A 26,370-nucleotide genomic window follows, 5' to 3' on the forward strand; every position below is an offset into this window, starting at 1 on the left:
GGGAGTGTGCTGTTAAGCCGACAGTGTCAAGATGTGTGGTTGGAGCTGTCTGCAGGCACAGCATTAGTCCATGCAAAGAGTTGTTAATAATCATGCTGGTTGCGGTTGCTCTGTTGGGAGGAGGTCACAGATGACCTGAGAGGGACCGAGGTGGTTGGTCAAGGCAGTTCACTGCTCCTTGAATCCGGTACTTCTGTTGCTGTGAGATATCTCACCTTGTGCTGGTGAAATATTTAAATTCTGCCCACAGAGTGGGAAGGGTATAATAACCTAAGATAGAGGTGCTTTCAGTGCATGCAAGGAAGGAGCCTGGTTTGCACTTCAGCCGTGTAAGATGGGAACAGTTTTCTCTAGGGAAAGTCCCTGGCACCTTCACCAGGATGAAGCACTCTGGGCCCTGCCGCTCTCCCTCCCAGGCCAGCACAGCCCGTGTTCCCCTGGGGAGTGTCTGGGCTGCCCCACTGCTGCTTCTCCTTGGAAAGCTCAGTGGTGTGCTCAGTTACCTCATCCCTAGCATTGATGCAAGAGCCTCGGTCTTCCCTAGGTGCGACTTGCTAACGCTTGTGCCTGGGTCTGTGGTACAGGAGGAAGAGTTCTACGTGTGCATATATGCTGCCCGTGAGGGAGACTACGTACTCTTTCACCACGAAGGGGGTGTGGACGTGGGAGATGTTGATGCCAAAGCTCAGAAGTTGCTTGTGGCGGTGGATGAAAAACTCAATGAATCGGATGTAAAGAAGCACCTCCTGCAGCATGCACCAGCAAATAAAAAGGAGTAAGTACATGTGCCCAGTTCCAGGCAGGGCCAGCCACCCAGAAGCTTCTCTTTATTTCCATGCAACATCCCTTTGTTCTATTTCACCCTAAAGCTTGCTCTCCTACCCTTCTTGCTGCTCTCAAGAATACGCCGTGCATCCTAAATCAAAGATGTTTGACCTTAACTGATCTGCTTGGAAAACTCAAAAGTAAGCGTTCGTAGTGCTTTGAGCCTTCACTTGACAGGAGCACTTCGTGGTCTGCTGAAGTCTTGACCCCTGCGATGCTGGAGATGTGTATTGAATTCTGATCCTTCATGCCAGCATAAAGAGTTTCTTATATTTAGTAGAATTAGTGCTAAGATGTGGATCTGATTGCTGATTCAGAAATGTATTCTTTACCCTGGCCCAGTCTAAGCTTCTTCTGACTATCTTTAATTAGATGCCTATACCTAGCTATCTTAATGAGTCATGATTTTTCCAAACATAATGTAATCACTGATGGCATTGATTAGCACTGGAAGGCTGAAGAAGCCTGTCACTAATATAGTTTACTGCAGTCTCTTCCCCATCCCAGCTAATGAAGCTCGGTTCTGACAAAAGATGTATATCTGACAGTGAGAGGCAGTGATGCGTTTTTGTCTCCAAGTGAGATTAAACAGACCAAACATCTATGTGACCATTGTGAGCACCTGTGTTCTCAGCAGAGTCTGGTGGAGTGTAATTAAGATGAGTCATCAAGGTCTTTCTTTCCTTGAGTCATCACCTAGGCTTCTTCCAGAGAAGATGAATGAGAATGAAAGAAATTGATACAGAGTAGGTCTGCAGATTGCCACGAATATAAATGAAGCAGAGCAGGCTGTGCTTTGTATTTGGCTGCTTTAATGAACTTGTGTTAAATTTCTTTTTACAGAATCTTGGCTAGCTTCATCTGTGGCCTGTTCAATCTTTATGAAGATCTATATTTCACGTACCTCGAGATCAATCCATTAGGTAACAGATATTTTTGGGAGCAGGACTTTCTGTTCTAAAGTATTGGATTGTGTACTTTATCCTTCTAAGTAGTTTGCAACAATACTAGGTGGCATATGCAAAAGTAGTACAAAAGTGCTGTGATGTGTCTTGGAGCTATTAATTGAATGAGTCAAAAATGAGGACTGCTTACAGGTGATGTCTGTTATCTAGTTTCCTGGTGGAAATGAAAAATTGTGTTGAAAAAGATGTCAAGTCAGAACTGAAGAACGTAAACATTGCTCTTTTGGATCAGAACAAAATGGTACCTGAGCCAGGGCCTGGTCCTTGACCATGGTCACTAGTTAATTCTTCAGGAAACATGCTGGGTTTGGTAAATACAACCGACCGACTGATGTGGAGGAAGGGGAGCAAAGGTGACCTAGCTTTTGTAAGGATGTCTGCATGGTATCAAATTTTATGAGTGTATCTGTAACACGCGTTTGTACAAAACAGAGCTAATTCTGCTATTTTTTCCAAATGCAGTGGTGACTAATGATGGTGTCTACATTCTTGATTTGGCCGCAAAGATTGATGCAACTGCTGACTACATCTGCAAAGTGAAATGGGGGGATGTGGAGTTTCCCCCTCCCTTTGGCAGGGAAGCTTACCCAGAGGCAAGTAACAACCCGCCGTGGCCCGAATTCCTTTATTGTGGACAAGATTAGTTCCTCATTACTTGTATGTCCATGGCAGTGAGGTTTTCCAGTGGGTTTTGTTGCTGTGTTTCAAGTACCTCGGTACTGTTATCCGTGGTAAGAGCTTGTGCAAACCTGTAGGACTGCTCGTAATGACATTCTGAACTGCAGCTGCTTTCCATCTCTGCTTGGATATTGGTTTGGTTCTTTAATTCAGAATTGACTTTTGAAAATGGGAGACTTATGTTTAACTTGATTCAGCTAGGTGCCAAAGCTCTGTACTTGTACAGTCTTTCTTATGTGGTTCTTGCCTGCGCTGCTCCCCATCAACATCATTATTTTTTGTGGGAGCACTTGTTGTTAACAGCCTCGTGGCAGCTGATGCTCCCTCAGTGTTTCAGTTACAGTTTCTGAGAGTAGAGTGGCAGTTGTGTGCAAAATCTGCATGTGAGTGTGAATCCAGAGAAAATAATTATTCTCTCTCAAACCTTAAAGTAAAAAGTTAAGATGTTAATACACCTGTTTGCCTGAAAAGTGGTGGCTAAGAAGAGGCCTGCAGGCAACCTTTTTGTTTTGAAGTTAAAATGCCCATTCCCTCTCGGAATTCCCTGGGTTTGTACTGCTGGTTGCATAAATACTCCTTCATCCATAGCCTCCTGGCAGCTTCAAAAACTGTTGGAAGTAGAGCTCTCTCACTAATTTTGTTACTTATTTCAGGTGACTTCTGCTGTCTCCAAAAGGATTTCTGTCCTCACTTTTTCATTTTAATAATTATAATTATGCTTCAGTTGAGGAAGGTTTTTGTAACATGGCCAGGAAATCCATTTAGCTGTTTCTCTCCATGGATGCCAACACTTAACTCAATTTGCTCTTAAAAAGGATTAGTACAGTTTTTGTCCCTCTGAATCATCCCTCTGCAAGGCACTGTGAAGGTTATTATGGCAGTGTCTCTGCTGAGAATTTTAATGAACTCCCAATGAAGTGCTGCTTAACAGGCGAGCACACTGATACAGGAACACCACGTTGAGCCAAATTACAGTGCTCTCGGTGATTACATGCTTGGCTACAGCACAACCAGAGGGTGTGTAGCCATGGGTGTGTCGATTTTTAAATTTCCTCTGGTCTCAGTCTGCAGACAAGGTCAGAACAAGACACTTCAGTTCAGAGGCATTTGATTCTGTGACTGTCATGTGCAGAGCCATGGAACCTGGAAGCTTCCCAGGGCTGGCAGAGCAGTTCATGGAAAAGCCAGTGTGGTACAGCCCAGTGAAATGCAGCCAACAGTCGGCTGCATTTCCAAAGTTTTTCATGTGCAAACAGGAAAAATCTCCTTCATTTGTAGAGTGCAGATCCAGAAGCAATGTCAGATTTATTTATAGCAATCACTTGTGAAGTTCACTTGGGACAGAAGGCCTTATAAAGACAAGATATTCTTTGGAGGGTATGATTATTTTTTTTTTCCACCCCCAAGAATCAAAATTTGAGCGTATGCTCAGGTTGATCCCCTTTGAATTTGTTACAGGGAGAATAGCGCCAGCTGCCTGCATCCCGTCCGATTTCAGTGCTCTCTTGCAGAACACCTAACGCAAATCGGTCCTGGCCCCTGAGAGATGAAGCTGGGTCTCTCTCCCTTACAAAAATGGTGTTGGTAGTTCTGCTGTCCCCTTGGTTGTAGGTGACATACGTGGGAGCTCTGCACGTCCAAACGGGCCCTGCGCTATGAGCACTCTGATTTGGAAAAGGAGGATGCAGCAGGAAGTTTACATTGTGTGCTGGTGTCTTTGCAGGAAGCCTACATCGCTGATCTGGATGCAAAGAGCGGAGCCAGCTTGAAGCTTACTATTCTCAACCCCAAAGGCAGGATCTGGACCATGGTGGCTGGTGGTGGTGCCTCTGTGGTTTACAGGTAACAGGAACAAGGTTTCTAGAGAGGGGGGTGGATTTACAGTGCTGGAAGAAAATAACTGATATAACTGCTGCAGCCTCTCGAAAGGAGATGCTTCTAAAGCAATCGTTCTCCTGCCACGACTGCTTGGGACCTCTTCAGAATGAAGACGCTGTGCATGTTTCTTACCAAGTTGCGGAACGTAGTGTCCCTTAGAGATAATTTAATTCTGGGAGGTTGAGATACGGGTTTTTTCACTTGGAAAGATGCAAGATGGCTGAAAGCTGTTTATGGTAATATCATTGCCGTGGTAGGCACTGAGTTCCCATTGTATCTGGGAAGAACAGCAACATTAATCATGACTGGCACCAAGAGGAGAGCAGGATTCTTTTCAGCAGACAGCCTGATCTCTCTGTTGCAAGTCCCACTTTCCCAGGAATTTGGAATGCTTTATTAAGGCTTCACTTCACTAACTAACTAGAGGTTAACTAACCTCTTAATATTTTTTTTTTACAGTGACACCATTTGTGACCTGGGGGGTGTGAATGAACTGGCTAATTATGGGGAATACTCAGGAGCCCCAAGCGAGCAACAGACCTATGACTATGCTAAGACTATTCTCTCCCTCATGACAAGAGAGAAGCATCCTGAAGGTAAGAGTCGCTGCAATTTCAAAGCTGTGAAGCTGCGTGTGTGTGTGTGTGCGTGGGGGGGGAATGAACAAATCCGGGCTGTTACTATGCTAAGACTTCCCTGGCAGAGCTTTTCATGTACTGCTGTTTTCTGAGTGAAGTAGTGATGGATTTCTCTCATCTCTGAAGCAAGAGCTAGGACTTGTAGTTTTCCATGTACCAAAAAGCAGATGTGGCTTGGAAGAGTCTTACTGGAAAAATTTGTACTTGATGCAAAGCTCTTATCTTCCAGGCTCTGCTAAACACAACTTCAAACTATTGGCTAGTCCGAACTGCAGCATTTTTTCACTTTGTCCTGAACTGCTTCATAATCTTAGAGTACACTGTGTTCTAAAACCAGTTTTGGTTTATGTGTGTTTCTTCCCTCAGGTAAAATCCTGATCATTGGAGGCAGCATTGCTAACTTCACTAATGTCGCGGCCACTTTTAAAGTAAGTGACTACTCGGAAGTATGAGTAAATGCCCACAGTCCTTAGTCCGAAGCTGTTCCTTCCCAGTTTGCTGATGTGCTGAGGCTGACAGTGCATCTTTTCCAGGAGTTCCTGAGACTATGGGACAGGCTTCCCAGTTCATGTGTCCTGTGTGTTTCTTTTAGGGCATCGTGAGAGCCATTAAGGATTACCAAGGCCCTCTGAAGGAGCATGAGGTGAGGATCTTTGTACGAAGAGGAGGCCCAAACTACCAGGAAGGATTACGTGTCATGGGCGAAGTTGGTAAGGAGCAACCACTTCCTTAACTTTTGTTCTTGCATCTTGTTTTTTCCACCTGCTTTCTGCTGAACCTTTTCAAGGTTAAATGCTTCACTTTGCCAGAAGCCCATCTTGAACCTTTTTTCCCCCAAGGCTGACTGTGCTTGTATGCCTACACAGGGAAGACCACTGGGATCCCCATCCATGTCTTTGGCACGGAGACGCACATGACGGCGATTGTGGGCATGGCGCTCGGCCATCGGCCGATCCCCAACCAACCGCCTGCTGCAGCCCACACCGCCAACTTCCTCCTCAACGCCAGCGGCAGCCCCTCGGTGAGTTTCTTCCCCTCTGTGAACGGGAACACTTGTGAGGAGCCTCCTGAAGGCAGCATCCCCTCTCTGAACAGGTCAGAAATGGATCTCGGCCACCACTGTGTTGGTACACAGCTCTAGGAAAGCTAAGATGACTCTGCCTGGATGGTGTATCAGGAGGGACCTCCCAACATCACCCTCGCTTGTGCAGAAAACGTGGCCCCTCAAAGCCCAATAGATGCAAGTCACGTTTTTGTAACTTGGTCATTTAGGAGTTTTCCCTCGCTTGACCAAAATAGTCCTACCTCAAAATGAACTTTCTTTGTAGACCGGCATAGCCAAGTGGTCATCTCCTCCTGCATGCTCCAGACCTTCTCTAGCATGCTGTCCCTTACTGACTTGGCTTCCGAATCTTTCAGACTCCAGCACCAAGCAGAACAGCTTCCTTCTCAGAGTCCAAACCAGATGATATCGCTCCAGCCAAGAAGGCAAAACCGACAGCACCTCTTGGTAAGTCCAGCGTTAGAAATGATTGCTAAGAGTTCTCTTCTGCTCCTAAAAGACAGAATGTGGACTAGAGTAACGCTTTTGTCTGGATATAAAGGGAAGCAATTTGGTGGTACCAGTCTCACTCTGCTTTGAATTTAGTTAAGTGCTTTTAGAATGTTGTCACTTGCGCTGTTAGCTTATACATGAGGTGAGCCAGAGTTGCCTTGATCTGGGATGCTCCTTTGAAAGGGAACAGCATGGTTTGAGAATTCCAGCTTTCCCACGTCCCCTTAGGCAAGGCCAGCGGACAGCAGGTGTCTGTGCTGTGTTGCTGAACTGAGGCCTGCTTTCCAGTTGAGTACCTGGGGGTGTTCCCACAGGATGCTGCTGGAACAGTGTAGGTATTCAGAAAGTCCTTCTTGATACATGCTGCTGCAACACTGTGTAGTCAGGTAGTTCAGTATGAGTTGTGACATACTCCTCACACGTTTAGGATCAGAGCTTACTGTGTAGTGTGTTGTGTGGTGGTGGTGGATTTTGGGTTTGTTTTTGTTTGGGTTTTTTTTTTTTCACTAAAGTCTGTAGGAAGCTGCTTTAGCATGGTGATATGCAAGAGCTTTGGCAGCCTTTTGCTCATATTTGTTGGAAGCCTTATTGCGTAAGAGCATGTTGTATGGGGATAAAACAACAGCAGAACCGGGCGGGGACAGACTGTGGTAATTTCTTTCTCCTCTGAATGTGAGGGGATACTGGCCTCATTACAACCATATGATGTTGATTTGTCATATGAATGACGGCAACATTCATATCTAGTTCCAATGCATCACAAAACCCACTACTATTCTCTTAATCATTGTGCATAGCATTTTGCATGAGCAATGCTTCAAAAAGACATTGAAAATAAACATGTGCCATCAAGATTGCAGCGCAAGGAACTGCCACCTGAACCTGAAATGTGTTTGTGCTGGGATAAGCAAAAAGTTTCTAGACTGCAGAATGCAAAACTTGATTTCTGGATATTTGGAGAGGAAGTACAGTGGAGAGTGCTCTAGCCTGCTTGTTTTCTAACAAAAGCAAAACCCAAAAGGCCCAAGTGCTGTGGGGAGGAGGGAAGCTGCAGCACCCTGCTGCAGGTGCCCTGCCGTTGGGCTGACAGCAGCCAACTCTGTCATATTGTTGCATGAGTGATTCTCTCTTTAACAGATTCAATCCCAGCTTCAAGACCTGGTTCAGGTAGGACACGTGACTAGCTGAATGTGCCTGGCCTTGCTGGCAGCTGACTTTTTTTTTAGTTCTTGGGTTTGTTGCTGTTTTTTCTCTCCAAAAGTTTGCAGTGTTGTCTGGTCCTTCCCTCCTGCCCAGCATATATAGCTATCACCGTAAGAACTTCTCATCTGTTTTTTCAAGTGCAGGTCACATACTCCTTTGCCCAAAAACTTACTGCTTCTGAGGGAGGGAAGGACAGGTCTCAAACTTTATCTTCCTTCCACCCACCCCCACCCACCCCCAGTCATTATAGAGAAAACCAGACCTAGGCATATTGTGAAAAGCTCTGTACTCTGCTTTCAAAAAGAAGGAATTGCTAACTATGCATAATAACTGGCCTTTTGTTTCAAAGGGAAACAAAATAGTGCAGGTGCTGTGCTTACGAGCCTTGAAGGGCATGGAAAAGTCACTGAATGAACTAAATGTTCTTGTTGCCTTATCAGTTCAGCAAACCATTAAAGCTTGTGCTCAGTGAAGTTACAGGGACTTTAAGCACTCTTTCGAGCTTTGTGCCGGATGAGAAGAAACTGCTGAATCGGGGTTAAAGTAGAGTTTCAAGCCATCTCCTATCATAAGGGGAGGGACAGTAGAAGGGGAAGTCTGATTCTTCCTTGGGTGGTCTCAGACAAATAGCATCACCTTTCTAGGCCTGCATTTTCCTGTTTTGGTGAGTACTAATACTACCTTCTTGCAAGGACCTGCAAGATACATGGAGTTTTTCAGGGTAGGCAGTTTTTTAATAACTGGTCATGTGGCAGTGCATCTAAACCATGAACGTGTAGGGTTGGAGAACAGCGGCTGATTTCTTGTTAAAGCCAGAACAGTATCCTGTTTAATCCCCAGTGCTGTTTACCTTTAATTCAAAGCCAAAAAGAAATTAGTGGTAGACTGAGTTGGCATCAGAACTTGGATCAGTTCTGAGTTCCTAAGAGTTTTACAGTGAACTCTGCCTGGAGTCAAAGGGAGTAACTCAACATTTTGCTGTGCCAAGTGGCATAAATATACTTAAAGCAAACAGTCCATCCTCGCTAGCTGAACTGTTGCCTTTCCTGTGACTCTGTCCCCTGCAGCCAAGTTTTGGGCCATATATAAATTCTTGGAGCTGTCAGGTTTGTGTTGGATTCTGATCATCGAAAAAATCTGAAAATAAAAGCTGAGCATGTAGAGCTCCTTTGCTTTCTGTGTCCCTTCCATTTCCTGCTTTTCTTTTTTATTTCCTAGCAACCTACTGTGGTGCCCTGACAAACATAGGAGGCAAACCTCCTGTGGTTCTCCCAGACTGTAGGCCATATGCAAATAAATAAATAAAATTCAAAGTTCACTTCCTCTTCAGCTTTGCAGAATAAAACTATCTGGGAGGAATGGGAATAGCCCATGTGAGAGGAGGAAGAGGCAGTTTTCACTTCTCTCTTCCCCTCCTACACCAGCTCTCTGCTACCTGTGGTGAAGCATTTCCCAATTTGATGAAGCCCAAAACCTGGCTATTGTGTTCAGAATCCTGGGAAGGGGGATGCTGCTTCATCTACAGTTTCTTACTTAATTTGAACGGTGTGGCTACTATATCCTGGAGTTCATCTGTTGGGTTCAGTTTGGAGGGAGGGGAGTATACTCACCTAGGAGACTTTCAGCAGACATTTGGCAAAGTTACAGCTCTTGTCTTGCACAGATGTACATTTTGAATGTGTTTTTGGTTTTGTTCTGTTTTTTTGTTTTGGTTTTTTTTTTTTTTTCCCCCCCACCCCCCCACCTCCATCTCTCTGAGCAGGTAAAGCTACAACTCTGTTCAGCCGTCACACCAAAGCTATCATTTGGGGGATGCAGACACGCGCTGTGCAAGGAATGTTGGACTTTGATTATATTTGCTCCCGGGATGAACCGTCAGTAGCTGCCATGGTTTATCCATTCACGTAAGTAGCCTGTGTTGACAGCATTCTTTTTCTGACTGTTTCCCTCAAATTCTTCTGTTAGCTTCCTCCTCTTCTAGTCTCTGCTGTTCTTTAAGCGTAGCTCTGCCCTAGTCTACATATCTGCTTTAACACCTTCTGCTGTGCTCCCTTCCACCGTCAGGTTGGCTTTGCAGACTGCTTCATGTTTCCCTCAATCAACCCCCAAAGGGCTGCTCTGTTGAAACAGCTTAATGTTAGCCACACAATTTAAGTTCCACTTCATGCCCTTTCAAAGGGTGTCCAAATTCTGTTCCTTCACTCAGCAAGTAAGGCAGGCGTGACTTTCTTTAACAGCCCACTGGCTTAGCAGAGGCAGTAAGGCTATGCACGGTTTCTTCCACTCTGCTGTTTGCTGCATGCTTGTCTGAGACTTTTTTGATTTGTGTCCACAGCAGCTGGACTTTCCCCCTCCAAGTATTAGCCAGAATTGTAGCAGATCTGTTAATAGACAAAAGCAGTCTGTCTGTTGTGTAGCCAAACAAAATTAAAAAAACAAAAAACCCCCCAAAAAACCCAAAAAAAACAAAAAACCAAAAAGCCCACACCACAACTAAAATCACGTTCATCTTGCTCACACTCTTTCCTGTAGTGGCAGTAGTTTAGTAGTTTCTTAGCAGGCAGGAAGAGTGCGGATCCTTCTGTGGGATAGAGTTCTCTTGTGGTATTCACCCTCTTTTACCTCATCCCCCACAGCTAACGGGGATGAGAGGCTACTGGGTGTTTCAAATTGGAACCTCCAGAGCACAGCTGTGCATAAGCTGCTTTGTTACTGTACCTCACAAGTGTGTGGGGGGGTCTCCCTGTCAAACGGGGCAAGTAGCGAGAAGGAAAGGAGTGGCTGTCTGGCCTGCTGCTGAGACAGTGAGATGGGAACCCATACAAAGGTAGGAGGTTTGTTTCATTTCTGTGGTATTTACAGCCATCCAGGGTAGCTGATGTCTAATCAGCCTCTGTCCTGCAGAGAATTTTGCCTCTTGACAGTTAAGTACCTTGTACTGTTAGTGTGCAGCTTTGATGATAATTGCAGCTCTGTGATAACTTCTCAGCAAGTGCAAACCTCAGGGTACTAAAACTGAGTGCAGGCATAGCCACATCTATAGATGAGTAGCAACCCCTTGCAGTGTTGCAGTTGTTTGATGAAGAAAAAGCAATAGGGATTAAAAGTTTTAAGGTTACCTATAATTATCTGACTCTGCTTGACCTTTTGGAGGAAGCCAGGCTGGCAAAACCTGGAAAGTTCTGTGACAAACGTACCGGTATGAGAACACAGCCAATTTCTGAACACTCTTAAATGACTGAACAGTGTAGACTTCAGTGAAGCTCCAGTCGGAGCATCTACCATATATAAAAGACAACACCTACAGCGAAACTTGCCTAGGTGCATCCCCCACAGTGCGTGTGGGGCAGGGTGGGTAGAGTCTCGCTGTAGCAGAATTGGAAAGCTGGCTGGCCCTCGCGTTACTGTCCTGGCTGTTCACTGCCAAAACTGGTTTACTGGTTTCCTCTTTCCCCAGTCCAGTATTTGTCCCAGCCCCGTAACGCAGCTTTGCATGCATCTCATTCATTACTCTTTCTGTGCCTCATTCTGTCTTCCAGCTTGGAGTAGAATTGAGGCTCTGGTAACTTCACTCTGGGAGAGCTTATTCATCTTGCTGGATGCCTCTGTCCCCATTAGCCCGTCTCCTTCCATATGCTGCTCTGTTCTATACTCTGAAGAACCTTCTGCTGTTAGTATGGTCCCTCCCCATATACGCTCACTTGCTAGTGAGTGTCTTGCAGTCGGTCTTGGTGTCTGAGAATTGGGGTTTGTAAACTCCTCTATCTGCATGCACTGTATCCCTTTGTCTTTCCAGTAGCCTTAAGGGTCAGGGCTTTTTCATCTTCTCCTCTGTAGTGGTGACCACAGGCAGAAGTTCTACTGGGGCCACAAAGAAATCCTGATCCCGGTGTACAAGAACATGTCAGATGCCATGAGGAAGCACCCAGAGGTGGATGTTCTCATCAACTTTGCATCTCTGCGCTCTGCTTATGACAGCACTGTTGAAACCATGAATTATCCACAGGTGAGTGAGGGATCTAGAAGAAGCCCGAGAAAAGAAGGAAGCTCTTGTCAGCAGGGTGCCAGTGTCTCTTAAGCCATGATAGCATTAGCAAACTGTCTTCGTCTTCCAGTTTGGCCGATAAATACCTCAATGCTAACTCCTTACAGACTCTAAGGAGGATACTGGAGTTACAAGTCCAGCGTTAGAATTTGCTATGCAACGTGTGTAAGAGGAACTTGGCACCTCTTGGGCTGGTGAAAATACCGTGCTGCTCTAATGTGCAAGGCAGTGAAAAAAATCCTCTGAATAGTGCGCTGAGACTGCTGTGAAGATCACAGCAGACTGTGCAGCCATGTGCTGGGAGAGCGTACAGCGTGACCTCCCAGAGGTGTGACAAGAGGCAGAAGCCGGTCATGCCCCTTGAGCAGCTGTTTACCTTCTCTGTCCTGCAGCTTGTTAAGTACTAATGGTTTTCTTCATCTCCATGCAGATCCGCACCATTGCCATCATTGCTGAGGGCATTCCAGAGGCCCTGACACGCAAACTGATCAAGACAGCTGATAAAAAAGGAGTCACTATCATTGGGCCTGCAACGGTAAGTACTGATGACCTTTTTGTCCTCTTGTCTCTTAATCTTCAGATCAGCTTTCTTTGAAGGGCAAAATACATCCCACAATCCATTTTCTCCGTAGTCATAAAGTGCACATGAGTTTCTCATTTTAAGGTCATGTTACTGTCTTAGTTGTCAGTATTTATACAAACATCAGGTCTTACAGAAATGTTCCTCATTTTCACGTATATTTTAAAGGACTCTACATCCTTCTCTAACTTTCTTGTAGGTTGGTGGGATCAAACCAGGTTGCTTTAAAATAGGCAACACAGGAGGCATGCTGGATAATATCTTGGCATCAAAACTGTACCGTCCTGGTAGCGTGGCTTATGTTTCCCGGTCCGGAGGAATGTCCAATGAGCTCAACAACATCATTTCCCGAACCACTGATGGGGTCTATGAAGGGGTGGCCATTGGAGGAGACAGGTAGGAGTCTGTGTCTTCAACAAAGACACAGTTGGTTGTTTGTTTTTTTTTTTAAGTCAGTCAACAGAAGAATTATTAGTAATTTGAAGGAAGAAGGGCAGGTTGGCTGTTAATTGTTCTTCTTTCAGAAAAGTTTCTGAAACACATTCACCTTCTACCATTTTCCCTGTGTTCTACCCAGATATCCGGGTTCAACTTTTATGGATCATGTCTTGCGTTATGAGGATACTCCAGGAGTGAAAATGATTGTAGTACTTGGAGAGGTGAGTGAGACCAGTTCACTCCTCTGAGAAACACCTGTGTGTTTTGTTTTGGGAGGATCTGACCTGGCTGCAAGGATACTAAATAACAGCTGTAGATATGTGGCAGTTATTCATACTGTTCTTGAATATCCCAATTTTTATTTCGTACTGCTTTAATCAAAAGAAGTTGAATGTATTCCACAGACAAGCAGTCTCCCCTATTAAAAAAAAAAAAAAAAGGAGGCTTTGTTCTGAGACTTCAGCTGTTACTCAACGAAAAAGGAGGAAAAAAAAAATTACAAGTAATGGTTCCATGTGCATCTTGGAGCTGGTTTCTACAAAAATGCAGTGTTGAACCAGCTTGGTGGTCTGTCTTTCTGCAGATTGGAGGCACAGAAGAGTATAAGATCTGCAGGGGTATTAAAGAAGGTCGTATCACCAAGCCAGTGGTGTGCTGGTGTATTGGTACTTGTGCCACCATGTTCTCTTCAGAGGTATGTGCAAGAATGGGGGCAAACTCATAAAACAAGTATGTATCCTCAACAGGAAGCTAGAAAGCCAACAATGTCTCTCACTGTGCCCAAACCTTTCAGAATTGCCAGTAGCAATTTAACGTGCAGAAGTTAAATATAAATAATAAAAGCTTTTTGTGCTTCTGTAGTCTGCCACTGGAGGTTTTCAAGGGATTCTGCATGCTTGTAAAGGGAGCCCAAAGATCCCAGGGAACACAACAGGTTCTAATAGCAGTGTGCTTCTGGAGTGGTGGGAATGGGAAGGATGCATGTTAAGCAGCTCTGGAATTTAGAGAGGCTGAACATCAGTGGAGAAGCCTGGAGCAATTCAAGATCAGAAAACACCCTGCATATTGCAATGCTGACTGTGGTTGCAGCCAAGAGTTCTGTTAGCCAAAAGGAAGGCAGATGTCACTGGTATTCCTCTGTCACCAGTTTCCTAGTCAGTTCTTTATTCTGTTTTACTCTCTTCAGGTAAACAACTTGCATTCCTTACTGCTGTCTCCTCCCTTGTTTGCAGGTGCAGTTTGGCCATGCAGGAGCTTGTGCCAATCAGGCTTCTGAAACTGCTGTTGCAAAGAATCAAGCCTTGAAAGAAGCTGGTGTGTTTGTTCCCCGGAGTTTTGATGAGCTGGGAGAGGTCATTCAGTAAGTCACACCACCAGGGCACATTCAGCAGGGACAAAAACTGTTAGGGCACTGATTCTAACCTGATAAAGGAATATATTCTTGCTTAAAGAAAGCAACTTCTATTCTTTATGGGTTTTTTTAAGGTCTGGGTTTAGACCACCATGCTTATATCCCTTAAAAGGGCTTCAGTTGATAAATGGATTCTCTCCCTAGGTCTGTCTACCAGGATCTTGTGGCCAAAAGAGTGATTGAACCAGCTGAGGAAGTGCCTCCTCCAACTGTGCCAATGGATTACTCCTGGGCGAGGGTAAGCCGTGCTGTTTTACCTGCTTTTTGGTTCCTTAGGAACTAGACGGGGTACTTGCTGTGATTCTGGACGCTTCTGGTGATAATGGTGTTGCCTTGGGGTTGTATGACACACTTTATAGCATTATTTGTGAGCTCACTGGCTACACTGGTTCTAGGCTGTGGCAGCTGCTCTGAGGGCAAGCTTTAAGGCATTGCTGTTTGACCACTCTGCCTCCTACTGCCCCTTGCTTCTCATGTGGATTGTTCAAAATCCCATCTTTATGCTGCAATTTCAGGAGCTGGGTCTGATTCGCAAACCGGCTTCCTTTATGACAAGCATCTGTGATGAGAGAGGTCAGGAACTGATTTATGCTGGGATGCCGATCACTGAGGTCTTCAAAGAAGAGATGGGAATTGGAGGGGTTCTGGGCTTGCTCTGGTTTCAAAGGAGGTGAGGCAGCTTTTGTGAAAGCTCACAGATTCTTTGGCTTGAAGTTTTTTGCGTTTATTAATGGGCTTTTAAAAAAGAAAAGTAACTCCAGGATTCCTTTGTGAACGTAAATTCACTGGAAATGCCATCTCTGTATTCCCTCTTTTGAGACCGCGTCAGCATTTCAAGGCTTCATACAGCATTTTTAGTCTTGGGATGTAGTTTTCCACAAGTTTTGTGGTGCGTTGAGGAAGTTTCTCTATTCTAGGCCTGTTTCATGCTGACTACTTGCCTATTGCAATAGTCACCTTGACTCGAGAGATTAGGGAGTTTACAAACGCTTGCTAACCAGCCTACAGGGAACATCCTGAATGGCAGAAATTTGCTGCCTTCATCTGATTGTGCGTTCATTAGAGGCACTCCTGGCACCAGCTGGAATCTCTAGCTCAGCAGAACAGGATGAACAGAACTGTAGCACAGCCTCACGGCTCCTCTCAAAGGAACCCACAATGCCCACGGAGTGTTTGCAAGCTCAGCCTACAAAACTGACCCTCGGCCCCGAGCTAAACAGCTCCTGTGGAAACTGAATAAAAACGTGATGCCTGAGAAGGATATTAGAATGCACTGATGGGTATTGTGACCCTACGGCTCCCTTTCTCTGTTTGTCCTGGTTTTGGCTGGGATGGAGTTAATTTTCTTCTTGGTAGCTAGTACAGTGCTGTTTTGGCTCTGATGTGAGGAACAGTGTTGATAACAACTAAAAACATCAGTGCTTTAAGTAATATTTATACTAAGTCAAGGACTTTCCTGTTTCTCAGGCCTTGCCAGCCAGACTTTTCAGTCATACACCTAAAACAAAAGTCACTGTTCAGTGTAACACTGTCTTGTTGTTTGGTTTTCTTTATAATCATTGACTTTACTCTCTCTCTTGCCCAGGTTACCGAAGTATGCCTGCCAGTTCATCGAGATGTGTTTGATGGTAACAGCGGATCATGGGCCTGCTGTATCTGGAGCCCACAACACCATCGTCTGTGCCAGAGCTGGAAAAGATCTTGTCTCGAGTCTTACTTCAGGTCTTCTTACTATCGTAAGTGCCTAATATTCAGAAGATTTAATTTTGTTGCTCGCTATTCTGGCTAGGTTTTATTACCAATAATGTAAGATTTAGACTGGCTGCAGAGCCGTGGACAGGTTGTGTCTCTTCACTCACGCTTTGAATTTCTGTTCAGTTCAACTCTTAATAGCTCGATGGACTAGGTTTTAAACCTGGAGCATTTTTCTAGTAGGCAAGACTACTCTGATGTGTCTCATTTGAGTCTAGAAATATTTTATGGAGGCCAAATCGCTGTCAGCATTGTCCCTATATTGTTGCCTATTCTCTTCCACGACTGAAGAGTAAAAATGTGAATAAATAGACTTTAGATTGTGTTTCCTTCCACGCTCTGCTGCTAGTGGAGATGTGTTTGCTATGTATTGGCACTTACGTTGCGTTATAAATAGATGTTTTATCTCAGGTGCCTGCCTAACTTTACTTTCATGAATGCCACAGTGGTAGGCAGGGCAGATGGGGAAGATAATCTCGTGCTTGTTTTGTTACCTTAACTGTGGAGTCCTTTGCTGTAACTCCCTTTGTGTACTGTACCCAGGGTGACCGGTTTGGTGGAGCACTGGATGCTGCAGCTAAAATGTTCAGCAAAGCCTTCGACAGTGGGATTATACCTATGGAGTTTGTGAATAAGATGAAGAAAGAAGGGAAGCTGATCATGGGCATTGGACACAGAGTCAAATCAGTAAGAAAACTGCATTGGTACTGGAGGTGTTTTGTTGGTGTTTTTTTTAAGGAAGGGTGGGGTAGAGAAAAAATGGAAAGAATGAAAAGTAGCAACTTTCACAGGCAGCTACTGAGCAAATTCTCTTAAACCTACAAACAGTAAAGCTTATGGCCAGTCCCTGTGTAACAGGTAACATCAGTGGCTGTAATGTGTTCTTACCTTGCAGATCAATAACCCAGACATGAGAGTTCAGATCCTCAAAGACTACGTGAAGCAGCATTTCCCTGCCACCCCACTGTTGGACTATGCACTTGAAGTAGAAAAAATTACAACTTCCAAGGTGAAATACGCTAGCATTTGGCTCCTCTTGAGCATTCTTTCTTACTGGAGCAGAAGTGACCAGGGGTTAATACTGTATTTAAATTGCAGTGCTTCATAAATTATTGCTGGGGTGGGGGTTTTTTTTCTTCTATGGGTACTTGAGGCCAAGTACAACTACAGTTTGGCAAGGCTGAAGACATTTGTGGGACACTGCAAAAGTGCTGAGCAAACCAAAACCCATTACCTGTGTTGTCCACTGCCCACACTGGAACTGCTGTGTTCTTGAAAACTGAGGCAGAGCTAGCACACGTGATGGGCTGTGGCAGATAATTTATGTGGTTTGAACCAAATGCAGGCCCATTGTTTGGGGCTGCTTTTCCACCATTCACATTAAGCACAGCTCTTGCTTAAGTTGCTGAGCAGCCTTCTCTGTCGCTAGGCTTGTGTGTCCACAATTATGGGCAACCCTCAAATTACCTTACGCTTGAGGATGGAAGTTGCTAGGTGAACATCATTTGCCGCTGTTAACATCTTTATCTGGGGTGTGTTTGCATTTCCTGCAGAAACCAAATCTTATCCTGAATGTAGATGGCTTTATCGGCGTTGCCTTTGTTGACGTACTCAGGAATTGTGGCTCCTTCACACGGTAAGTATGTGGTAGGCTGTTCTCTTAGGTCGTGGTCCTATAAAAATGATGGGAGCCGTCCTGCCAGCTCATGTGGGGCCAGGATTTCAAAAGGACATTGCGAAGGAAATGTAGCCTGGACTTGGGAGAAGAAAGCTTTCACATGAGTTTGGTGTTGCTACTGGCATTAGAGCAGACTTGTAGCCTTTCTAAGATTGATTCCTTAAATAGATCGCTATGAGGAACTATTTAATTTATTTTCTTTTGCAGGGAAGAAGCGGATGAATATATTGATATAGGAGCTCTTAATGGCATCTTTGTACTAGGCAGGAGTATGGGATTCATTGGTAAGTTTGCCACATTCCTGCCCTTTCCATCCTACTGGGGGATGCCCTGCTGCCATGAACATGAGAGAAATATAAAGCTCGATGGGGGCTCTGTCTAAAATCCTAGTTGTACAAATCCAGAAATCACAGTTGTTTCAAGGCAAAGAAAGAGGAGGAGGAGGAACAGAAAATTTCTAACACAGACCACTCACTTTGTTTTAGGACACTACCTGGATCAGAAGAGATTGAAGCAAGGTCTGTACCGTCACCCGTGGGATGATATATCCTATGTTTTACCAGAGCACATGACCATGTGAGAACCTGTAGTATTGCCTCAGAATGTCTCTTCAAGAAGACAGAAGCCTGCACAGAGGACAGTCACAAATGGGACTTTGATGTATAAAGACCATTGGTACATAGACATTAAGCTGCCTGGTCAAACTGTGCAAAGCAACTGTTTTATAAGAATAGAAACTTAGTCTAATAAAAACCAAAACTTGTGATGTTCCATATGTTACCTGCTGTATTTAATACTGTCTCTCACCTTTTTTTTTTTTTTTTCTACTCTTGTTTCATTTTGTTCCCAGAAAAGATTTTTAAGAGTTTGGGGTGGGGGGAAGTTTTGCTCCTAGGTGCAGTCTTACTGAACTTGCAGAAGATCCATTGGTCTGGTAACAAGCTGTAACTTTTCCCGACAGGAAAAGTACCCATTGTTCCCATAAGCCATGACTTTGGATTTTTATTGTTGATTGTTTTTCAATTTGTTTACTGTGTTCTCATCTTCAGTCTGATTGTATCCTAAACAGTGGGACCATTGCTGATGTATAACCAATGTTACTCAAACTCTGGTGTAGTAATTTAAAGTGTAAAGTTGTAACATACTGCTGTTAAAACTGTGAAACTACATGTATTCCGGTGTCTGTATTTATGCAAAAAAACCTCCTTTACTACTAGACTGCTGGTATATGGAATGTCACTCTCATGTTATCTGCTGATGCAAAAATAATCTCAGTAATAACTTGTGTCCTACTTGTCTGTGTATTGTAACTAACTCAAATAAATGATACACTACTAATTTACTTTTTTTTTTTCCTCTCTCTACTTCTGTCTTCTAAAAGTTGGTCCTAAACAGTGTCTAACAGGCTCTATGACAAACCGGGAACCAGGCATATGACAAAACTATTCTTTTTTTTTTTTTTGTGTGTGTGTGTGTGTGTTCTGGTCGATTTAAAAAAAGGGAGGGGGGAATAAAAACCACAACAGACACACAAAAAATACAGACTTATCCTACCGTGTTTCAGTCTGGGTCAAAAAGATGAGATTTTGCAAAGCAGGGAAGAAACGAGGAATGAAGTTATAAATAATCGATAGAGCATTATACAAGAGCTGGGGAATTGTGGTGCATAGTAAACGTGAAGTAATCACCTACAGCTCACCTCATTCTAATTAAAAAAAAAAAAAAAGTACCTTAGGAGTGAGTGAATTCCTGATTGTAAAGTCCTTTTCCCTGCAAGTTTGCCTGAGAGCCATGTTAATGAGAAGCAATTAGCAGAAGGCCGCAGAGCTGCGGTACCTGTGGCAGAGCCACCCAGCCCCTCACGGCTGCCCGCGGTGGCCTCCCCGGCTGTCCCCCAGCCCCCCCAGCCCCGGGGCAGGCCCGGGCTCCCCCCAGGCGGGTGTTTGGGGGCGAGGGGGGCCGGTCGCCCGCCCCCGCCGCGGTGCTGGCCCGAACGCCCCGTCTGCCCGCTGCGCAGCGAGGGGCCGCACGGCGCTCGCGTCCCTGCTCCCCTCACGGCACCCCCCGCCCCGCTCCCAGGGGACGGAGGCGCCGGCTGAGGCCGCACCGCCCCCCCCCCCGCCCCCGCCGCCATTTTAGCGCCGGCGGTGGCGCCCCCTCCCCGCCGGGCGGCAGCGCCGCCAGCCCCCGCGCAGGCGCCCTGGCCGCAGCCCGCCATGTCGGACAAGATGGCGGCGGCCGCGGCCTCCCCGCAGCAGCAGCCGGGCCCCGGCGCGGCCGAGGCGGAGGGCGGGTGCTCGCGGGGCGGCGGCGGGGGGATGGATGGGGAGGCCGAAGCGGAGGAGTTCGGGTGCCCGGCGCACTGCTCTGGCCTGGCCTGGCGGCAGAACGAGCAACGCCGCCACGGCCTCTACTGCGACATCACTCTGGCCTTCGGCGGCGGGCGGCCGGGGGCGGCCCGCGAGTACCGGGCGCACCGCTCCGTGCTGGCCGCCGCCACCGAGTACTTCACCCCGCTGCTCTCGGGGGGCTTCGCGGAGTCGCGGTCGGGACGTGTGGAGCTGCAGAAGTGGAGCTCGGAGGGCGGCCCCGACCCCGACACGGTGGAGGCCGTCGTCGGTTTCATGTACACCGGCACCATCCGCGTCAGCCCCGGTAACGTCCATGAGGTGCTGGAGATGGCGGACAGGTGAGCGGGGCTGGAGGGGCTGGAGATGGGCGACAGGTGAGCAGGGCTGGGGGCCGCGGGGGGCTGGAGATGGGCGACGGGTGAGCGGGGCTAGGGGGGCTGGAGATGGGCGACGGGTGAGCGGGGCTGCGGGGGGCTGGAGATGGGCGACAGGTGAGCGGGGCTGGGGGCTGCGGGGGGCTGGAGATGGGCGACAGGTGAGCGGGGCTGGGGCCGCGGGGGGCTGGAGATGGGCGACGGGTGAGCGGGGCTGCGGGGGGCTGGAGATGGGCGACGGGCGAGCGGGGCTGGGGGCTGCGGGGGCCAGGGGCTGACCGCAGCAGCACCACCAGGCTGCCAGGCAGCCACCTCACCCGTGTTCGTTTGTCCTGCAGGTTTCTGCTGACCCGGTTAAAAGAGTTCTGTGGAGAGTTTCTGAAGAAGAAACTCAACCTCTCCAACTGCGTGGCGGTTCACAGCTTAGCCCATATGTATTCCCTGAATCAGCTGGCCCTCAAAGCTCAGGATATGATCAGGAGAAACTTCCACAAAGTTATCCAAGATGAGGAGTTCTACACTTTGCCCTTTCATCTTGTCAGGGACTGGCTCTCAGACTCGGAGATCACAGTGGACTCTGAAGAAATCCTCTTTGAGACTGTTTTGAAGTGGGTTCAGAAGAATCCGGAGGAAAGAGAGAGGTACTTTGAAGATCTCTTTAAACTGCTTAGATTGTCTCAGATGAAACCCACTTACCTTACTCGCCACGTCAAATCTGAAAGGTTGGTATCGAGCAACGAAGCCTGTGTTAAATTGGTGTCCGAAGCTGTGGAGAGTCATGCCTTGCGGTCTGAGAACTTGCAGTCTGGTAATCTACAACATTCCGCTTGTCCTGTAGCATTGTTGCCGCGTTTTGGACAAAACATGGATGTCATTATGGTGATTGGTGGTGTATCGGAGGGAGGAGATTACTTGAGTGAGTGTGTAGGGTATTTCATCGACGAAGATAGGTGGGTAAACTTACCGCACATACATAATCATCTTGATGGGCATGCTGTTGCTGTGACAGAATCTTACGTTTATGTGGCTGGCTCCATGGAACCAGGGTTTGCCAAGACTGTAGAAAGGTACAATCCAAATAGAAATATTTGGGAGCAAGTCTCAAATCTAATAACCAGAAAGCATTCTTTTGGCCTTACTGAAGTTAAAGGAAACTTGTACAGTATTGGTGGACATGGCAATTTCAGTCCTGGCTTTAAAGATGTGGCCATTTATAATCCCGAGCAAGATAAATGGCTTAACTTGGAGTCGGCACCAAAAATCCTTCGTGATGTCAAAGCTGTTTCTGTAGAAGACCGGTTTGTTTATGTTGCTGCTCGTACCCCAGTTGACAGTGATAGCGAAGATGGATTGAGGGCGGTTATTATCAGATACGATGCTGAAACAAGGCAGTGGCAGGATGTGGAGTCTCTGCCACTCATTGATAATTATTGCTCTTTTCAGATGTCTGTTGCTAACACAAACTTTTACCATACAGCATCATGCTGCCCCAAGAGTTACCCTATAGATAACGAGGAAGCCAAGGTAAAAATCTCTGGCAGGGCCTCGGATGAAATACTTGAAAGCTTGCCCCCAGAGGTTCTTAGCATTGAAGGAGCGGCTATTTGTTATTATAAAGATGATGTTTTCATCATTGGGGGGTGGAAAAACAGCGATGATATTGACAAGCAATACAGGAAAGAGGCCTATCGTTACTGTGCTGAGAGAAAGCGCTGGATGCTTTTGCCTCCTATGCCTCAGCCTCGCTGCAGAGCAACAGCCTGCCACGTGAGAATTCCCTTCAGATGCTTGCAGGGAACACAAAGATACCCTATGCCACAAAATTTGATGTGGCAGAAAGATAGAATAAGGCAAATGCAGGAGAGGCAGATGCAGGAAATACACCGACACTCCCTAAGCTTACGGAGAATGCCACGGTCACAGATTGAGTGCTAGTTTCTGAAATATCACTCCTGATGAATTTAGGAAATACTGTGCTAAAACATTATTTTTTTTAGGCTTGATAAGTCTTTATAAGACATGAGGGTGTTGATTGGATTTGAGGCATAAAAACAGCATTTTTATGTATTGAAAATTTAAGCTCAGAAATTGAGGACGGATGGCAATTGAGAAATTGGGCGAATCCAACAGTATTACTTAGTGGTGCCCAGGGAAAAAATGTAGCCTGTATCGGGCTGTGAAATACCTCTGGGAACATTAAGTCTGTTACTTCTCTCTTCAGGTCTTTGTTTTCAAGGATTTCTGTGGAGTTAAGTCTCTAACAGTTCTATTTTGAAAATTAAAGATCTCAATAATTTAGTGGTTACATTTGTGTGTGCTTGAAAGCACCTGTTTTATTTGCACTTAAATATTGACATTCCTTTGATTCTCTCCTCAGTGACTAAACTTCACATATTGGTGTTAGTGTACTTAGCTTTCCCAAGTTGGAAGCAAGTGCAGTAGTTATACCTGTATATGAAAACAAAAGCACAATCTTTCTTTATAAAATTACTTCAGGATGTTTCTATGTGTATTAAATATTTTTTATCTGTATGTTGTAGAGAGGCTGCAGAGTTTGTAAATGGATGATTGGTAGAACACAAGACTTCTAAAACAGAGAACTTGAGGCAGTAGATTATTTTTTTTTCCAGGTGTATCTGAAGATGCTTTGAGTTTGTCTTTGACAGCTTCATTAGAAACTTGGGTCAAGAATCAGCCTGATAAAAGGAGCGAAAACCAGCAAAGTAGCCACCCACCAACGTTGGCTATTCACTTCCACCAGTGTGGATTAGTAAGAATGAGATTATACCACAGTAATAGACTGAACCCTGAGCTATTTGTAGATCCTTTCCCAAATGTTGCACACATTTTAATTCTAGTGAAAAAGTGATCAGAAGAACCCCCAAGAGCCTGCTTCCAGCCTGTCTTTGACAATCAGTACCCTTTGCCTTCGGTATGCTTTCCCGAGAAACTTACTGTGCTGCAGTGCTCCTTAACAAATCAATCAGCACTTGGGGTTGCTCTTGAAGTAGGACAGTTGAGTCCTCATAGTCTAAATATTTGGATTTCCTTACATACTGTGGTGGCGAGATTTAAGCTGATGTAAACACCTTTTGGTGTTTTGAGGTGGTTTTGCATAAACCAGTGCCCTGGTTGGCTCTGGCTTGCTTACTGCTGTACTCCCTAGGAGCAGAAGGTGGAATGTTTCCTTTAGAGTTATCACTGTCTCTCAGTTAACTGATCCGCTGAACAATCCCCCCTGATAAGTGCTCCTGGACGGTTTAGGTTACTAGTGGCTTCAGTGCATCCTTCCTGCCTCCTTTTTTCCCCATCCTTCCCTGCGTTTGAATTTTCCAGGTTTTCACATGCAGCCGAACTCGGGATCTTAGGGAAGGGAAAGGGAGGAGTAACCAGGATGTTCCAAAATTTGTGTAGACAAACATTGGTGGAGAGTCTCTTTACTATCTTTGGTTCATATGATGATTTGCTGGTGGTTTTGATGTGGGCAACTTCTTTGCAAAAGAACTTCTAAACAGTTTGGTTTTTTTGTTTTGTTGTTTTTTTTTTTTTAATTGTTTAGCTTTCTGAACTGATACTTCTCATTTTCCAATTCAGCAGGCAACCTAGATCATATCTGAAACACTGGGTAAGTCTTTCAACCACATAGTGTGTAAAGATTTCTCTGATGTGTACATCCCTTAATGCTCCACTTCGTGATTCACTTGCCACGTTTTATATCAATAACTTGTCTTTTTGTAATAGAATAGCCTTGTTAAAAAAAAAAAAAAAAAAAAAGGAAAGAAAAATAACTTGAAAATCCTGACAGTTTAGTCGAAGTTTCCTCATCTGTGGTAACTGTGTTCTGTTTTATTTGCCTGTTGGTTCATTAGGGCAGATTAAATTGTACAATGCTGGCCTAATGCAAGAGAGGAAATTGTTCAGGTGTAAGGCTGATGTTCACAAGCGACTGTTACCAAACCAGCTCATGGAGGCCTGTAAGCAAGGGGTTAATCAGTGGAGTTTGGCCCATGAACTCTTACAGATTTGACTGGAGTAGTTTTAAGAATTTTACTGCCCCTACAGCAGGGTTTGTGACTAGAAGCACGAAAATGCCTTATGGCTTTAGCACTAAATCCACTGATTAAACTTAAATTTGTGGGGGCTGATTTTGAGATACCTTACCAGGCTTCGCACAGAAGCAACTGAGAAGAGTTTACATGCTCCATCCCACTGACATTGCTGTAGGGATTTAACAAGCAGTTGAAGGATGGTGGTGTGTCAGGCCACCACAGCTCTGTCAAAGCCCTTTTGTAGCCTGTCCACAAATATGGACAAGTTGTAGGGACAAATACCAAGATTATTATTTCAGTTGGAATATGAACTAAGTGGATTTAATGTGTGGCAGCATGCAGCCGAGTTAGATGCAAGAACAAATTTCTTGCAGTCTGTCTTTTTCTAAGCAAAATTTATATTGCACTTACCTTAAGACCTTCTGGCTGACATACAAGCTGTATAGTTTACTAAAAACATTCCACTCAAAGACAATGTCAAAACAGCTTAGTATCTGGACAGCTTAATTTGCAAATGCCAGCCACAGTTCTGTATGTGATGCACTATATCTCCATATGCTCTGTTTGCATGGTGAGCGATGGGCACTGTGAACACCACTGGTTTGCTCTAACTTTTGCTATGCCGATTCTATGGATTTTTTTAAGTGGTTGGGGGTTTTTTAGCCTTGACTTTTAAGTGGACCAATTGCATTGCACATTGTTTTTAACTGATAAATCTTAACTATCCACTGGATCACACGTAGGTGTTTGGAAGAATTGTATTCTTGATTCTGGCTGTAATTTATCCCACTAACCTGTGAATCACATAACAAATTCCTTGTGGCCCTTGACTGCTATAGCTTGCTGGGTGTTTATAAAACGATCCTATAAACAAATGCCTGGGAATTCTTTCAGTGTGTTTCTAGTGGCTACTTAAATGTCAGCAAGATCCTAGCGCGTATTCAGTAAGTATTAGAAGGCTGACTTCTGGCCTTACTAATGTAAATATCAGGCGGAGTTTTTCCTCCTCCTTATGACAACCATACCTCTAGACCTTACTGAATACGTGCCACAAAACGCATGTTTCGTGTCCTGCCTTTCTGCTCAAAGTATTAGTGGAGTAGGACACATCCTGCCTAGCACTCCGCAGTCGTCGTCGTAATTTCTAGGTGCCATACGTGTACATAATGTTTTATAACTACCTGAATACTGTGTTAGTATGCTGGGTTTGTATGTATTTTTAATAAGACTCCCTTGCAGATAGTAGGATAACACTCCAGAAATGAAGAGAGCATGCCAACTTTTAGTGTGCATTATGAGTAACTACGCCAAGCGTTCTGCTATACTATTTCAATATCATTTTTTCTCTATTACAGTAAATGTTAAAACTATTGGCTCAGCTTGTGTGTCACGGAGTAGACTGATTGCTACTGACAAACTGACTCACAAGGAATTGCAACTTTTTAGGTTATTTTGAACACAACCTTGTAATAGTATGATGTAACGGTCAATGGGCTTTAAAAAGCAAGCTTAAAATAAGTGGTTTATGGCTTAGTTTTATTTTCAGCTCTGTCATATTATGCTAGGGTATAAGTCATATCTCTAATCTGACAGTCCTGAGTGGAAGTCTGATAAAACAGGTGCTCCTGAGGATCTAACCCTATTACTAATATGAATGTAAAGTGTGGAACTAACGAGATGTTTGAAGACTATTAATAGTCAGATGCTCCTCATAGGTCCATGTCACTGTGGATCACAGCAGCTGTACTCTCCTGTCGATAATAATATAGACTTCAGCAGATTGCTTGGGGAAGCAGCACTCCTGTACTTACTTCCAGTAAGGTAAAGTAGTATGTGTGTATAGGCTGTTTGAAACAAATCCTACTGTAATGTTCTTTACCTTAAATACACTGTACTAAAATTTATTGTAATAAGTGAATTAATGAAAATAAACCTTTTATTTCTCTAGCA

At 45.1% G+C, this 26,370-nt stretch overlaps 2 protein-coding genes across 5 annotated transcripts in view; both read left to right on the forward strand.

Annotated features, from left to right (window-relative positions):
* The window catches only part of ACLY (ATP citrate lyase), a 30,326-nt gene extending 11,338 nt beyond the window's left edge, over window positions 1–18,988 (forward strand). For 2 of the 3 annotated variants that reach the window (XM_056362380.1, XM_056362381.1), the window contains exons 5-29: window positions 585–775; window positions 1,669–1,748; window positions 2,253–2,387; window positions 4,196–4,310; window positions 4,806–4,942; window positions 5,351–5,412; window positions 5,577–5,694; window positions 5,851–6,005; window positions 6,404–6,494; window positions 7,677–7,706; window positions 9,505–9,646; window positions 11,580–11,748; window positions 12,218–12,322; window positions 12,567–12,763; window positions 12,945–13,026; window positions 13,389–13,499; window positions 14,038–14,165; window positions 14,361–14,454; window positions 14,732–14,886; window positions 15,802–15,952; window positions 16,512–16,655; window positions 16,864–16,977; window positions 17,522–17,604; window positions 17,854–17,930; window positions 18,132–18,988. In XM_056362380.1, coding sequence (XP_056218355.1) covers window positions 585–775; window positions 1,669–1,748; window positions 2,253–2,387; window positions 4,196–4,310; window positions 4,806–4,942; window positions 5,351–5,412; window positions 5,577–5,694; window positions 5,851–6,005; window positions 6,404–6,494; window positions 7,677–7,706; window positions 9,505–9,646; window positions 11,580–11,748; window positions 12,218–12,322; window positions 12,567–12,763; window positions 12,945–13,026; window positions 13,389–13,499; window positions 14,038–14,165; window positions 14,361–14,454; window positions 14,732–14,886; window positions 15,802–15,952; window positions 16,512–16,655; window positions 16,864–16,977; window positions 17,522–17,604; window positions 17,854–17,930; window positions 18,132–18,226 — 2,961 coding nt within the window. In that variant the 3' untranslated portion in view covers window positions 18,227–18,988. The remainder of the gene's footprint in view (window positions 1–584; window positions 776–1,668; window positions 1,749–2,252; window positions 2,388–4,195; window positions 4,311–4,805; window positions 4,943–5,350; window positions 5,413–5,576; window positions 5,695–5,850; window positions 6,006–6,403; window positions 6,495–7,676; window positions 7,707–9,504; window positions 9,647–11,579; window positions 11,749–12,217; window positions 12,323–12,566; window positions 12,764–12,944; window positions 13,027–13,388; window positions 13,500–14,037; window positions 14,166–14,360; window positions 14,455–14,731; window positions 14,887–15,801; window positions 15,953–16,511; window positions 16,656–16,863; window positions 16,978–17,521; window positions 17,605–17,853; window positions 17,931–18,131) is intronic. The other variant, XM_056362382.1, reaches the window with a different exon arrangement.
* An 851-nt stretch (window positions 18,989–19,839) lies between these two features.
* Window positions 19,840–26,370, forward strand: KLHL11 (kelch like family member 11). Of its 2 annotated transcripts, XR_008825920.1 has the most exons (3): window positions 19,840–20,335; window positions 20,710–23,996; window positions 26,136–26,370. XR_008825920.1 is itself a non-coding variant. In XM_056362183.1 (2 exons), exons 1-2 carry the CDS (start codon window positions 19,863–19,865, stop codon window positions 22,304–22,306), a joined length of 2,070 nt encoding a protein of 689 aa, XP_056218158.1. In that variant the 5' UTR covers window positions 19,840–19,862; the 3' UTR covers window positions 22,307–26,370. The 2 variants fall into 2 exon arrangements, 1 of the variants encoding a protein (XP_056218158.1); XM_056362183.1 differs by having other exon boundaries at window positions 20,710–26,370.

This window comes from Falco biarmicus, chromosome 17 (genome assembly GCF_023638135.1).
Source record: "Falco biarmicus isolate bFalBia1 chromosome 17, bFalBia1.pri, whole genome shotgun sequence".
Classification (NCBI taxonomy): domain Eukaryota; kingdom Metazoa; phylum Chordata; class Aves; order Falconiformes; family Falconidae; genus Falco; species Falco biarmicus.